The 16,711-nt window shown below is 38.6% G+C and overlaps 1 protein-coding gene across 1 annotated transcript in view; it reads right to left on the bottom strand.

Moving 5' to 3' along the window:
• LOC109570108 (complement factor H-like) overlaps positions 1-16,711 on the bottom strand; it is a 377,373-nt gene that overhangs the window by 338,678 nt on the left and 21,984 nt on the right. The window contains 3 exon segments of the mRNA XM_070768847.1: positions 3,572-3,745; positions 8,508-8,678; positions 14,016-14,207. Of these exon segments, the coding sequence (XP_070624948.1) occupies positions 3,572-3,745; positions 8,508-8,678; positions 14,016-14,207 (537 nt within the window).

Genomic DNA, 16,711 nt, shown 5'->3' on the forward strand with positions numbered 1-16,711 from the left:
TATGTAAGGAACTCCTTGCTAATGAAGATCAAATTATGTCTTGTGGGTCATATTATGTAAAATTTGTATGTGGATTCTCTTGGTAGGAAATTATATTAAATGAATTCTCCTTAAGTACAGAAGTCCCAACCTTGGTTGACTAGCATCTTAATCAAGAGATGAAAGTACAGATTGTATCTTGTGGCTCATCTGCTTTCTTTTTCTTTCTTCTCCATTCTCATCAGAAATCAGAATCCTGACATTTATTCTCATACCAAGTCAATGTAGGAATCAAACAGATTTTTTTTACAATTATCATTCATTAGTTTACTTTTCTGTTTATTGGAAATATGTGATATATAGAGAAAACCACAACAATTTTTCATTGATCAAATCACACAGAGTAACATTCTTATTTATCTATCAAACTGGACATTAAGATATCTTTTCCCTTGCTTGTCTAATCAGAGAAATGAACAATGAATAATTCTTAATATTTAAATGGTTAAGATGAAGGGAAACCCTTGTCACTTATGGTCTAATTTTAATTGCAGAATGATGTATTTTTCAGTAATTCTTACAAATATTTTAAATGAGGTATAACATAATTACATTTTATTGTTATTAGCATATATTGAGTAATTTTCATGTATATGCTTGCTATGTGAATTATAAAATTTGGTTCTTTGCATATCTTAACCCATTTCTTTAACAAAGACTTGTCAATTATACCGTCTCATGGCCTAGTCTGCATCTCTCATCACTGATAGATTTCCCCCACTTTTTTGAAGCTTTTCTACATTTTTAAGTTTGAAATGCTTATATAGTTTGATTCCTCTTAAGTAATACTCTAGGTTTCTGTCCACTACTTTTTGGAGATTAGAACATTGTCTCTTCATCCTTGAATTTTACAAATTTCATCATGTATGTTAAGATATGTGTATCTTTCAATAATTCTATGTTGGGCAAGTTTGAGTCTTTGTATTTGCAAGAACCAAGTGAAAAGAACTCAATTAGCTTTGTCATTATGTTGTAGAGGAGAGATTTGAGTTCTGATGATCTGATTTCAGAACTAGTACATTTATCATTTTGATGCATCATAAAATATGAATACAGTAAAATAATCCTCTGACACTCACTTCCAAAAGGTACACAAAGAGGGCATAATTAAAAGTAAGCATCATTACTATCACTGGCCTGAGCTATTTTCCTCCTCTCTTTTATTTGGGCACATGTGAATCTGTCTTTGTCTCTCTAACCAGATCATTTATTGAAGCACATATAATAGTCCACTGTAGTTGGAATGGCATTGACTTTGTCAGGACTCAGAACAGCCTCATTCTTCTCTTACGCTCTATCAACCCAGGTTCAGGTCTCATGAGCAGGCTTGGCTGTCCATCATAATGTTGGCTCAGATTGATCTTAACATTGATGAAAAGTATTCACCAAGTTTTAAAGTGTTTCTAGTCTTTCTGTACCTCTGCAACTTACTCCAAAGATCCAGGCCCAGGATCTTATAATTTTTAAATTTAAGTTTTAAATTTCATGTTATTAGGTCCAACCTCACACATGGGAGTCATTCTGAGGGATGAATCTGTCCTAATATAGGTTCACTATCACCGCTTGTGTATCATTCCCGATGCATCTCCTTTGCAGCATTAAACTAGCTGATGATACACAAGAGGAAAGGAACAGGCCTGAGAACAAAGTCCTGCATCTGATAATCAGCTCATGTAATGAAATTATGAATATTGATAAACTATTTAAATAGTTTCCTCATGTTGTCCACAAGAACTTCACAAGGTCCCTTGTGGGATAACCTTGTTGTGATATAAATAGAATTGGGTTGATCTACCATTTTTAAAGGGCTTCCCTATGGCTCAGTGGTGAAGAATCCATCTGCAATGCAGCAGACACAGGAGATGCAGGTTTCATCTGTGGGTCAGAAAGATTCCCCTGGACAAGGAAATGGCAACCCACTGCAGTATTCTTGCCTGGAGAATTCCACAGACTGAGGATCCTGGTAGGCTATAGTCCAAAGGATCACAAAAAGTTGTACATGATTGAGCGACTAAGCACACAGCACCATTTTCATAAATCCATCTTAAACAAGATTAAATATTTTTCCTAAAATTCTTATGCAGATTAAAATCTGTTTCATACTGCTCATACCTTCATTTTAATGGAACTTATGCTTTGAAAATTCATTTTAAATGTATGCTTGAAATTACCATTAAGGTCACTGAACTGTTTTATATCATTACAGTTTTCTTTCATGGAATAACTGGTTTAAGTATGCTGAAATTTTACAGTGTACTGTTAGAAAGAAGAAGATTGTTTAGAGGCAACTTAGAGGAAGTTGAGGAGTAAAGGAAGCATCCCCAGAAAATACTCTGTTCAGCTGACCTGATGTTTTTCTATATTTTACGGTTTTAGGAAAGTCCACAACGCCTTCCACAATCCTCTCTTCAAACAGAACCTAAGTACTCACCACTGAGTGTGCAGGACTTAGTGTCCATTTCTAAAGAATACACATGACTGACACACACTGTGTGACCAAGTCATACCTGGTGTGGAGGCTTCCTCCTCCCTCTCTGGGGTCACTGCCCCTGAGGAAAGGTAGTTGTCTCTCAAGTGATCTGCAGAGACACCCAGCTGGTCAGGTACTGAGGCCTCCCCACAAAGCCAGGACAGTGAGCCAACTTGGAAGCAAAGCCTCCAGCCCAGCTGAGCCTCCAGGTGACAGTGGCCCAGGTCAATATCCTGACTGCCACCCATGCACAGTGATTCAGAACCAGACAGTGAAGGCCCTTCTTCATTCCTGACCCACGGGAGCTCTAAGAATATGGAGGGGTGTTGTCCTAAGCCAAAACGTTTTCTGGGAAATGTGTTAATTTTACTATGTATCCAATACAATGGCTTCCCAGTGAGCCCAAGTGGGAAAGAAGCCGCCTGCCAATGCAGGAGACATAGTACATGCAGGTTTCAATCCCTGAGTTGAGAAGAACACCTGGAAGAAGGCACTCCAGCATTCTTGCCTGGAAAATCCCATGGACAGCGAAGCCTGGTGGGCTACAGTCCATAGGGTGGCAAACAGTCAGACATGACTGAGCAATTTAGCATGCATTCACGCAGGCATCTAAAACAATAGGTGCTATGTGATGTTATTTTTACTTAATGGCTTAGATCCAGTATTACAATTATTTTGCATGCTAATTCACTTCAGTCATGTCTCGTTCTTTGTGATCACTTGTGGACTATATCCTGCCAAGCTTCTCTGCCCATGGGATTCTCCAGCCAAGAACAGTGGAGTAGGTTGTTAGAGATTTATATATTCAAAAACACAGCCATATTTTATCTTTGAGTGGCGAAAATGTAAAGAGTTTTTATTTTACAAAAATGTTTTTATTCCTTATTAGAATTGCCTACTTCAAGAAGCAAATAATGCCTCTAAAAGCCCCAAATTACCATACACAGTAGGGCGGATACTTGGATTTGCCCTACTGCGTAGGGCATGGTGCCCCACTGTTGTGTGTTTACGAGAAATAAATTTCACAATTAAGAAGAAGGTCAAGATATGAATGGAACATACAGGCACATCTCGGAACAGGTACCCAGCCATCTCTGGTACACATTGCATCAGTTCCACGGATCTCAGGAAAAAAACCCTTTTTACACTCATAAGTGATTTTATCTTGACCTCTGTATTTGCTTAATTCAGGTCTGTACACACCGTTTGGAATACGAGGAGGATCACATGTTATTTCTGAAAAGACAAAAGGTATGTTCACAATATAGAAATCACATCCATTAAAATAATCAATTATATAAAAATACAAAAGTGGATGTTATTAATTTGTTCTTTGTACAGCACAAAAGTCAGTAAAATGAGCACAGCCTCATACCCCTCCTGCTGTATCACTTACATTTCCCTTCATTGTGTTTCTCATCTGATGTATCTGTACCCTCAGTACTCTTGAACTCTCTTTCTCCACAGTCAACACACTCTTCATGATATTCCACATCTGGCAAAGAATTCATGATGTATCACTTCAGCTATTCTTTCCACTTTCTGCAAGCTTCTCGGCTTCTGTATTTCTCACAAGTACTGCTGGAAAATATTCTCCTCCCTCCAGACACTTGTTGCAATAGCACACCCTGTCCTTTTGAAGTAGACTTAAATACAGGGATTGCATAGGGCAATGAAATGAATGTGGAAGTAATGTTTTCCTTTAGGGAGGGAGGGAGTTGAAAAAGTCATTGAATTTTCATGTTCTCTTTCCCACAGCTACAGTGATTAAAGAAGAACATGGAAGGTCATATCTCCATTCCCTGATTCTGACAATTAAAATAAGGAGGAGGGTCCCTCCCGATCTATGTTTTCTGGGAAATTTGTTAATTAAGACTATATATCTAATACAATGGGCTTCCCAGTTGGCACAAGTGGTAAGGAATCTACCTGCCAAGGCAAGAGACATAGCAGATGCAGGTTCCAATGAAGGCTGGAAGTGAGCATACATAGAAAATAAACTTTAGTTTTTTAAGCCACTAAGATTTTGGAATACATTATTTTTATTGTAATAAAATAACCTAATCCAGGTTTCAAAACTCTTTCACATAAAGACTCAGGTAAAAGGTGTCTATCGTAAATACTGAGCTCCACCATTGTAGGGAAGAAGAGGACATCAGTCAGTTCAGTCCCTCAGTTGTGTCCAACTCTTTGCAACCCCATGAACTGCAGCACACCAGGCCTTCCTGTTCATCACCAACTCCCAGAGTTCACTCAAACTCACGTCCATCGAGTCAGGGATGCCATCCAAGCATCTCATCCTCTGTTGTCCCCTATTCCTCCTTCCCCCAATCCCTCCCAGCATCACAGTCTTTTCCAATGAGTCAACTCTTCCCATGAGGTGGCCAAAGTACTGGACTTTCAGCTTTAGCATCATTCCTTCCAAAGAACACCCAGGACTGATCTCCTTCAGAATGGACTGGTTCGATCTCCTTGCAGTCCAAGGGACTCTCAAGAGTCTTCTCCAACACCACAGTTCAAAAGCATCAATTCTTTGGCGCTCAGCTTTCTTCACAGTACAACTCTCACATCCATACATGACTACTAGAAAACCATAGCCTTGACTAGATGAACTTTTGTTGGTAAAGTAATGTCACTGCTTTTGAATATGCTATCTAGGTTGGTCATAACTTTCCTTCCAAGGAGTAAGCGTCTTCTAATTTCATGGTTGCAATCACCATCTGCAGTGATTTTGGAGCCCAAAAAAATAAAGTCCGACACTGTTTCCACTGTTTCCCCATATATTTGCCATGAAGTGATGGGACCAGAAGCCATGGTCTTCGTTTTCTGAATGTTGAGCTTTAAGTCTACTTTTTCACGCTCCTCTTTCACTTTCATCAAGAGGCTTTTTAGTTCCTCTTCACTTTCTGCCATAAGGGTGGTGTCATCTGCATATCTCAGGTTATTGAGATTTCTCCTGGCAATCTTGATTCCAGCTTGTGTTTCTTCCAGCCCAGCATTTCTCATGATGTACTCTGCATATAAGTTAAATAAGCAGGGTGACAATATACTGCCTTGACGTACTCCTTTTCCTATTTGGAACCAGTCTGTTGTTCCATGTCCAGTTCTAACTGTTGCTTCCTGACCTGCATAGGTTTCTCAAGAGGCAGGTCAGGTGGTCTGGTATTCCCATCTCTTTCAGAATTTTCCACAGTTTATTGTGATCCACACAGTCAAAGGCTTTGGCATAGTCAATAAAACAGAAATAGATGTTTTTCTGGAACTCTCTTGCTTTTTCCATGATCCACCGGAGGTTGGCAATTTGATCTCTGGTTCCTCTGCCTTTTCTAAAACCAGCTTGAACATCTGGAAGTTCACAGTTCACATATTGCTGAAGCCTGGCTTGGAGAGTTTTGAGCCTTACTTTACTAGCATGTGAGATGAGTGCAATTGTGTGGTAGTTTGAGCATTCTTTGGCATTGCCTTTCTTTGGGATTAGAATGAAAACATCTTTTCCAGTCCTGTGGCCACTGCTGAGTTGTCCATATTTGCTGGCATAGTGAGTGCAGCACTTTCACAGCATCATCTTTCAGGATTTAAAATAGCTCAACTGGAATTCCTTCACCTCCACTAGCTTTGTTTGTAGTGATGCTTTCTAAGGCCCACTTGACTTCACATTCCAGGGTGTCTGGCTCTAGGTGAGTGATCACACCATCATGATTATCTTGGTCGTGAAGATCTTTTTTGTATAGTTTTTCTGTGTGTTCTTGCCACCTCTTCTTTCCACTTCTGTTAGGTCCATACCACTTCTGTCCTTTATCAAGGCCATTTTGCCTGAAATGTTCCCTTGGTATCTCTAATTTTCTTGAAGAGATCGCCAGTCTTTCCCATTCTGTTGTTTTCCTCTATTTCTTTGCATTGATCACTGAGGAAGGCTTTCTTATCTCTCCTTGCTCTTCTTTGGAACTCTGCATTCAGATGCTTTATCTTTCCTTTTCTCCTTTGCTTTTCGCTTCTCTTCTTTTCACAGTTATTTCTAAGGCCTCCCCAAACAGCCATTTTGCTTTTTTGAATTTCTTTTCCATGGGGATGGTCCTGATCCCTGTCTCCTGTACAATGTCACGAAACTCGGTCCATAGTTCATCAGGCACTCTATCAGATCTAGTCCCTTAAATCTATTTCTCACTTCCACTGTATAATCATAAGGGATTTGATTTCAGTCATACCTTAATGGTCTAGTGGTTTTCCCTACTTTCTTCAATTTAAGTCTGAATTTGGCAATAAGGAGTTCATGATCTGAGCCACAGTCAGCCCCGGTCTTGTTTTTGCTGACTGTATAGAGCTTCTTCATGTTTGGCTGCAAAGAATATAATCAATCTGATTTCAGTGTTGACCATCTGGTGATGTCCATGTGTAGAGTCTTCTCTTGTGTTGTTGGAAGAGGGTGTTAGCTATGACCAGTGTGTTCTCTTGGCAAAACTCTATTAGCCTTTGCCCTGAAGTAGCCATAGACAATACATGTAAGGAATGGGCATGTCTCTATTCCAGTAAGTCTTAGTTTACAAAAAGGAACAGGCTGGATTTGACCTGGCACTGTGGCGTGAACCAGACATGGGACAACAAACTGGTTCAAATTTGAGAAAGGAGTTCATCAAGGCTATATATTGTCACCGTGCTTATTTAACTTCTATACAGAGCACATCATGTGAAATGCTGGACTGGATGAATCACAAGCTGGCATCAAGATTGCCAGGAGAAATATCAACAACCTCAGATATGCAGACGATAGCACCCTAATGGCAGAACGCAAAGAGGAACTAAAGAGCCTCTTGATGAAAGTGAAAGAGGAGAGTAAAAAAGCTGGCTTAAAATTCAACATTCAAAAAACTGAGATCATGCCAATCGGTCCCATCATTTCATGGCAAATAGAGGAGAAAAACTGGAAGCAGTGGCAGAATTTATAGTCTTAGGCTCCAAAATCACTGCAGATGGTGACTGCAGCCATGAAATTAAAAGACGCTTACTCCTTCAAAGAACAGTTATGACAAACCTAGGCAGCATATTAAAAATCAGAGACATTACTTTGCCAACAGAGGTCTGTCTAGTCAATGCTATGGTTTTTCCTGTAGTCATATACGGATGAGAGAGTTGGACCATAAAGAAAGCTGAGCACCAAATAACTGATGCTTTCAAACTGTGGTGCTGGAGAAGACTCTTGAGAGACTCTTGAGTAGCAAGGAGATCAAACCAGTCAATCCTAAAGGAAATCAACCCAAATCCACCCTGAATATTCATTGGAAGGACTGAAGCTGAAGCTGAAGCTCCAATGCTTTGGCCATCTGATGCAAAGAGCTGACTCACTAGAAAAGACTCTGATGCTGAGAAAGATTGAAGGTGGGGGGAGAAGGGAACAACAGAGGATGAGATGGTTGAATGGCATCACTAACTCAATAGACATGAGTCAGAGCAAACTCTGGGAGATAGTGAAGGACAGGGAAACCTGGCATGCTGCCGTTTATGGGGTTGCAAAGAGTCAGACACAACTTCATGACTGCACAACAACTGTGTGTACACAACAATAGTGTGCTACCCCTTGACATAGTCCTTTCTGATTTATAAAGTTCTACTCAGTCATTTATATCAACTTTGCTAGTAGACAACAAGGATCAATTTGCAATAATCTTTTTTTTTTTTTAAGTCATGCTTTCTAGGTGGCTCAGTGGTAAAGAATCCAATGGAGGAGACAGAGGTTCAGTCCCTAGGTCAGGAAGATCCCCTGGAGAAGGGAGTGACAATCCATGCCAGTATTGTTTCCTGGGAAATCCCAAGGACAGAGGAGCCTGGCGGGCTACAGTCCATAGGATCTCAAACGAGTCAGACATGACTTCAACTAAACAACAATAAATAAACATCAATACTCCATTTTCAGAAAAAATAAACTGCTTAATGGTAAGGAGTATTTGAGTTAAAGCAACTGGTAAAATATACAGCAAAAGATATAAAAGAAATGTAACATTACCTATACAAGTAGGAGCTGGAGTCCATCCAGATTTAGTGCATACTGTATCTCCTCTCTGACCATATTCAAAACCGGCTGCACATCTGTATTGAACTCGTTCATTTGCCTTATAAGTTGCCTTTGGAAGTACAGCTTGTCCATTTAAAATGACTGGTGTTTTGCAGAAAATTTCTAAACAAAAGGGATTAAATTCCAAAATGTCCATTATATGTCAAAGTACTGTGTCCCAGACATAAGTTAAAGATAAAACTTTTGTTTCCATTCCATTAAGTAAGTTAGGCCACCAAACAAAGTCCTGTTTTGACCTGAATGCTTGATGAATAATTTATCAGTTGTTTTTAACATTCATTTTGGAAGAAAGTTAAAATTCTCATTTAAATCTTGTTGCTGATTTATTTAGGGGGATAAATTAGTCTTCTTGAAGTAAATAATGTCTAGTAACTTCATCAGCTATATATATAAAACTGAATACCGAAGTAGTTTCATTGTGATTTATGTAAAACAGCCTATTCATATATATCCTGGTTTTCCATATATTTTGATTTTAGATTAATGTTATATAAAGAAGATGCTTGTTGTAACTTAAGCATTTTATATATTATAGTATTTTGAATGAATCTGAACATCAATTTCTAGAGCTGTGGGAAATTACATCAAAAGGATGTTTACCCATTTGGTATTACTAAATATTTATGTTGCCTCCTGTCCTTCATTTGTAGAAAGCTAGAAAACATCATGTACTTAATGCCTTTCTCTTTTTTTCAACTTTTTCTAGGCTTGGTTTTTATTTTTATTTTTCCTAATTTTTATTGGTGTTTATTTGCTTTACAGTGCTGTGTTAGTTTCTACTGTACAGCACAGTTAATGAACTATATGTATACACATATCCCTGCTTTTTGGATTTCCTTTCCGTTTGTGTCTCCACAGAGCACTGAGTTCCCTGCGCTATACAGTAGGTTCTCATTGATTTTCTATTTTATACATAGTATCAATAACATCTCTATATATGTCAATCCCAGGCTTACAATTCATCCCACTCCCCCTTCCCCCTTGGTATCCATACGTTTGTTCTCTACATCTGTGTCTCTGTTTCACCTTTGTAAATAAGATCATCTCTACCAATTTTTTCAGATTCTACATATATGTGTTAATACACAATAGTTGATTTTCTTTCTGACTTACTTCACTCCATATGACAGTGCATAGGCCTCTTCTACATATATTATTTTTTAAAAGCTTTTTATAAAAATTTTCAAACATAAAAGTAGCAAAAATATGTGATCTCAATTCCAAATCATTTAACCTTGCTTTAAAAAAATAATAATTAGCAATACATAATGCACTTTTCTCATATCATTCAATATTCTTATACCAAATAATGTTTCCAGTTGTACTGCTGAGGCACTTAATAAGTGTTCTGCTGCTGCCAAGGCGCTTCAGCGGTGTCCGACCCTGTGCAACCCCATAGACGGCAGCCCACCAGGCTCCGCCCTCCCTGGGATTCTCCAGGCAAGAACACTGGAGTGGGTTGCCACTTCCTTCTCCAAATAAGTGTTCTAACACTTGCATATATTGGGAAAGTAAAAATCAATATATTCAAGAAGAATATATGTGTTTTTTGAGGGAAAACATTCTCATGGAAATAATTTACATAGAAATAACTACGGAATTTTTTTTTAATATGAAGTTGTATCACAGATATTACATTCAACTTGCATGAACTCATGTAGTTTTGCTATGTAATTAAAATACCATATTTTTTTTAAAAAGTAGGTCAAATTTGATACATAATTTCAGTGAATGACTTGTAAAAATTATATATTTTTTGTTATTGATAATAGAGTAATTATTAACAAAATACTTTATCAAAGACATTAATTTAAATCATGGTATTGCATTTCCAAAAAGCAACTGACCAGCTCTTGTGATTGCCATCCCTTCAAGTTTCTGTCAAAAACAAACAAACAAACAAAAGGTGGCCATTATCTTTCACACTGCCCTCTCTCAAACAATTTCCCCTGGGATTCCAGCAACAGGAACCAATTTTCCAGATTCTATTCTCCCTTCATCTCAATCTTTTCTTTCCTGTTTGCAACTTAATGATATTTTTCCTGTCACTTCAGTATTCCACTTAAAATGCTTCATTGATTCCCAAACTAGTCTGCATAAAAGCCTAATCCTTCAGCATGGTGTGTGCCACCCCTCAGAACCTTGGACTGCTCATATTCACTCTATCACTGACTTCCTCTCTGCCTGCATCCTATGTTAAGGCCCCTGAGAAAAATGGGAACAAGGGGCTTCATGCTCAAAGAGGCCTCAAAGCCACTGCCCCTTCCTCTCCATCTGACTGGTTTGCTTTTCCCTGCCTCAATCCATCTAAAGATTCTCATTCTTCCTTTAAGACATGTTTTGCATCAGTCATTTCTGATAGATTTCACTAACCACAGAAACGTATGCAAAAAATAAACCCCACCCATGATCCTCTAGAGCTTCCCTGTTGGCTCAGTTGGTAAAGAACCTGCCTGCAATGCAGGAGACCCAAGTTGGATCCTGGGTCAGAAAGATTCCCTGGAGAACAGAATGTCAACCCACTCCAGTATTCTTGCCTGGAAATCCCATGGACAGAGGAGCCTACTGGCTACAGTCCATGCGGTTGCAAGAGTCAGACACAACTCAGCAACTAAATCACAAGTCCCACCACATGATCTCTAGAGCATATGTAACTGCTACACTGCATATAAATATGTTCATCTTTATTAACTCGAAATAGTTTTGTAAAAAGGACTTTCTAGGAAGAACACTTCTCTTTGCGTCTCACTGTAGGACAGACTAAACTAAGAAAATGTAAATAATGTGGGGATATTAGATAATGTTAAAAAATATATGGTAGAAATTTCTCCCAAACAAGTATTGGTAAAAAAAAAAAGTATGGTAATTTTAAATAAATTGGACATAATACATTATGACAAAAGCAAATATCATCATGAGGTTCTCAAGGGAACATTTCACACAAAGATAGGCACGATAAAGGAGAAAAACAGGAAGGACCTAACAGAAGCAGAAGAGATTAAGAAGAGGTGGCAAGAATACACAGAAGAATTGTACAAAAAAGATCTCAATGACCCAGATAACCACAATTGTGTGGTAACTCACCTATAGTCAGAAATCCTGGAATGTGAAGTCAAGTGGGCCTTAGGAAGCCTTGCTACAAACAAAACTAGTGGAGGTGATGGAATTCCAGCTGACCTATTTCAAATCCTGAAAGATAATGCTGTTGAAGTGCTGCACTCAATATGCCAGCAATTTGGAAAACTCAGGAGTGGCACAAGACCAGAAAAGTTCAGCTTTCATTCTAATCCCAAAGAAGGGCAATGCCAAAGAATGTTCAAGCTACCACACAATTGCACTCATTCACATGCAAACAAGGTAATACTCAAAATCCTTCAAGCTAAGTTTCAATAATTGAACCAAGAACCCCTAGATGTACAGTTAGATTTAGAAAAAGCAGAGAAGCCAGAGATCAAATCACCAACATCTGCTGGATCATAGAAAAAGAAAGGGAACTCCAGAAAAAACATCTATTTCTGCTTCATTGACTATTCTAAAGCCTTCGACTGTGTGGATCACAACAAACTGTGGAAAATTCTTCAAAAGTTGGGAACGCCTGACCATCTTACCTGCCTCCTGGGAAACCAGTATGCAGGACAAGAAGCAATAGTTAGAACTGGACATGGAACAACTGACTGGTTCAAAATTGAGAAAGGAGTATGTCAAGGCTGTATACTCTCATCCTACTAATTTAACTTACATGCTGAGTACATTATGCAAACTGCTGGGCTGGATGAAACATAAGCTAGAATCAAGATTGCTGGGAGAAATATCAACAACCTCAGATACATAGATGATATCACTATAATGGCAGAAAGCAAAGAGGAACTAAAGAACCTCTTGAGGAAAGTGAGAGAGGAGAGTGAAAAAGCTGGCTTAAAACTCAGCATTCAAATAATGAAGATCATGGCATATAGTCCCATCATTTCATGGCAAATAGATGGGGGAAAGGTGGAAACTGTCAGATTTCATTTTCTTGGGCTCCAAAATCACTGCAGAGGGTGACTGCAGCCATGAAATTAAAAGGCTCTTGCTACTTGGAAGAAAAGCTATGACAAACCTAGGCAGTGTATTAAAAAGCAGAATCATCACTTTGCCAAAAAAAAGGTCTGTAATGCCAAAATTATGATGTTTTCCACTAGTCATGAATGGATGTGAGAGTTGGACAACAAAAGCCTGAGTGCCAAAGAACTGATGCTTTCAAACTGTGGTGCTAGAAGACTCTTGACAGTCCCTTGGACTGCAAGGAAATCAAACCAGTCAATCCTAAAGGAAATCAGTCCTGAATATTCATTGGAAGGACTGATGCCAATGCTGATGCTCCAATACTTTGGCCACCTGATGCAAATAGCCAACTCATTGGGACAAACCTCTGATGCTGGGGAAAATTTAGGGCAGGAAGAAAACGGGGCAACAGAGGATGAGATGATTGGATGGCATCACTGACTCAATGATCATGTGTTTGAGCAAACTCTGGGACATAGTGAAGGACAGGGAAGCCTGGTGCATTGCAATTCATGGGGTTGCAAAGAGTTGGACACTACTGAGCAACTGAACAACAACAAAATCATCATATTGGTCATGAGGCCAAGGTCAGCAGTATTATGACTGAAGAAATGCTGGCTTACAGTACTATAGAACTTCTTTTTAAAGACAAAAATTTATTTAGTGGATTCAATTCAGATCAGCAATATTTATACTAAACTTCCAGTGCAAGTATAAAACAGGGCCACTTTTAGAAGTGTTATTCAAAGACAGAATGTCATCATGATACATCAGTAGAGATAAACTTTGAATGTTTAGTTTTTCAAATATAAAATGACCTTTTAGAGTTTTAATATTAAAACTTGTAGCAGAAATGCTTAAAATTTTACTTTAGTCATGAGTCAACTACACTTTAATTATGGTTATGAGAATGGACTTTAGTATCATATAACCTAGGTTTGAGAGAAGGCAATGGCACCCCACTCCAGTACTCTTGCCTGGAGAATCCCAAGGACGGGGGAGCCTGGTGGGCTGCCATCCATTGGGTCGCACAGAGTCAGACACAACTGAAGCAACTTAGCAGCAGCAGCAGCAGCTACCTAGGTTTGAATCTTACCTCTACCATATACAGCATGATCATTTTGGACATGCAATTTAATTTCTTTGCACCATGATTTCCTCAATTATGAAACAGAGATGAACACAGTACATTAATCACATGGTCATTTGGAAGGTTAAATAGATGACACTTGTAAACAGTTTAGATCACCTACTGTAAAGTAGTAAGTGCTGAATAATTAGTATTTTTCAAATCCTATAGGATGCACAGTGTTTTGAAAGGTATATTTTCATGAAAAAACAAACTAAACTCATGCAATTAATCAAATCAACAGTAAGTGAGTAAGTTTATCTTACCTACACATTTTGGTGTTTCTGCACTCCAAACACCACCTGCTGAGCAATGTATTTGTTTGGGTCCATCCAGCATGTAGCCTGAATTACACTCAAACTGTACCACTTGTCCATAGGTATATTCTTGGTCTGGTTCCAGGGCATCACTGAAAATTTTCCCATTCTCTGGTTCTGTCACTGGTAAACACTTAACAACTGAAAAAATAAACATAACTTCCTCTAATGAAATTGGAAAACTTTAAAAACTTATCATGAAAAAATGAGTATATATAAATTTGACATGTATATATAACCAACAGCAAGATTACTTTTTTAAAGATGTGTTTATTTGCTAAAACTGTTAGCCAGAAATAAATTCTACTAAGTGAAAACAAAGAAAAACACTAATAGTAGTAAGCTTATCTCTGATTCTTTCCTGAGGGAGTAAGCAAAAAACACTATTACCTTGAGTTTTGTAATGAAAGTGTATATATTTTCACTTTCATTTTTAATGAAAGTGTATATATTTTCCATGAACAGTATGGGAAGGCAAAAAGACAGGATACTGAAAGATGAATTCCCCCAGTCAGTAGGTACCCAATATGGTACTGGAGATCAGTGGAGAAATAACTCCAGAAAGAATGAAGGGACAGAGCCAAAGCAAAAACAGCACCCAGCTGTGGATGTGACTGGTGATAGTAACAAGGTCCGATGCTATAAAGAGCAATATTGCATAGGAACCTGGAATGTCAGGTCCATGAATCAAGGAAAACTGGAAGTGGTCAAATAGGAGATGCCAAGAGTCAACGTCGACATTCTAGGAATCAGCCAACTAAAATGGATGGGAATGGGTGAATTTAACTCAGATGACTATTATATTTATTACTGTGGGCAGGAAACCCTTAGAAAAAATGGAATAGCAAACATAGTCAACAAAAGGGTCTGAAATGCAGTACTTGGATGCAATCTCAAAAACAACAGAATGATCTCTGTTCATTTCCAAGGCAAACCATTCAATATCACAGTAATCAAAGTCTATGCCCCAATCAGTAATGCTGAAGAAGCTGAAGTTAAATGGTTCTATGAAGACCTACAAGACGTTCTAGAACAAACACCCCAAAAAGATGGCCTTTTCATTATAGGACTGGAACGCAAAAGTAGGAAGTCAAGAAACAACTGGAGTAGCAGGCAAATTTGGCCTTGGACACAGAATGAAGCAGGGAAAAGGCTAATAGAGTTTTGCCAAGAGAATACACTGGTCATGTTTGCACACCCTCTTCCAACAACACAAGAGAAGACTCTACACATGGACATCACCAGATGGCCAGCACTGAAATCAGATTGATTATATTATTTGCAGCCAAAGATGGAGAAGCTCTATGCAGTCAGCAAAAACAAGAACGGGATTGACTGTGGCTAAGATCATGAACAGCTTATTGCCAAATGCAGACTTAAACTGAAGAAAGTAAGGAAAACCACTAGACCATTCAGGTATGACCTAAATCAAATGCCTTATGATTATACAGTGGAAGTGAGAATAGATTTAAGGATTAGATCTGATAGACACATAGTGCCTAATGAACTATGGATGGAGGTTCATGACGTTGTATAGGAGACAGGGATCAGGACCATTCCCAAGAAAAAGAAATGCAAAAAAGCAAAATGGCTGTCTGAGGCGGCCTTACAAATAGCTTTGAAAAGAAGAGAAGCCAAAAGCAAAGGAGAAAAGGAAAAATATACCCATTTAAATGCAGAGTTCCAAAGAACAGCAAGGAGAGATAAGAAAGCCTTCTTCAGTGACCAGTGCAAAGAAATAGAGGAAAATAATAGAATGGAAAGACTAGAGATCTTTTAAAGAAAATCAGAGATACCAAGGGAACATTTCATGCAAAGATGGGCTCAATAAAGTACAGAAATGGTATGGACCTAACAGAAGGAGAAGATATTAAGAAGAGGTGGCAAGAATACACAGAAGAGCTGTACAAAAAAGATCTTCATGACCCAGAATCACAATGGTATGATCACTCACCTAGAGCCAACATCCTGGAATGGGAAGTCAAGTGGGCCTTAGGAAGCATCACTATGAAGAAAGATAGTGGAGGTGCTGGAATTCCAGTTGAGCTATTTCAAATCCTAAAAGATGATGCTGTGAAAGTGCTGCACTGAATATGCCAGCAAATTTGGAAAATTCACAGTGGCCACAGGACTGGAAAAGGTTAGTTTTTATTCCAATCCCAAAGAAAGGCAATGCCAAAGAATGCTCAAACTACCACACAATTGCACTCATCTCACATGCTAGCAAAGTAATGTTCAAAATTCTCCAAGTCAGTCTTCAGCAATACGTGAACTGTGAACTTCCAAATGTTCAAGCTGGTTTTAGAAAAGGCAGAGGAACCAGAGATCAAATTGCCAACATCCGCTGGATCATCGAAAAAGCAAGAGAGCTCCGGAAAAACATCTATTTCTGCTTTATTGACTATGCCATAGTCTTTGACTGTGTGAATCACAACAAACTGTGGAAAATTCTTCAACAGATGGGAATACCAGACCACCTGACCTGCCTCTTGAGAAATCCATATGTAGGTCAGGAAGCAACAGTTAGAACTGGACATGGAACAACAGACTGGTTCCAAATAGGGAAAGGAGTACGACAAGGTTGTATATTGTCACCCTTTTTATTTAACTTACATGCAGAGTACATCATGAGAAACCTTGGGCTG

The sequence above is a fragment of the Bos indicus genome, chromosome 16 (genome assembly GCF_029378745.1).
Source record: "Bos indicus isolate NIAB-ARS_2022 breed Sahiwal x Tharparkar chromosome 16, NIAB-ARS_B.indTharparkar_mat_pri_1.0, whole genome shotgun sequence".
Taxonomy (NCBI): domain Eukaryota; kingdom Metazoa; phylum Chordata; class Mammalia; order Artiodactyla; family Bovidae; genus Bos; species Bos indicus.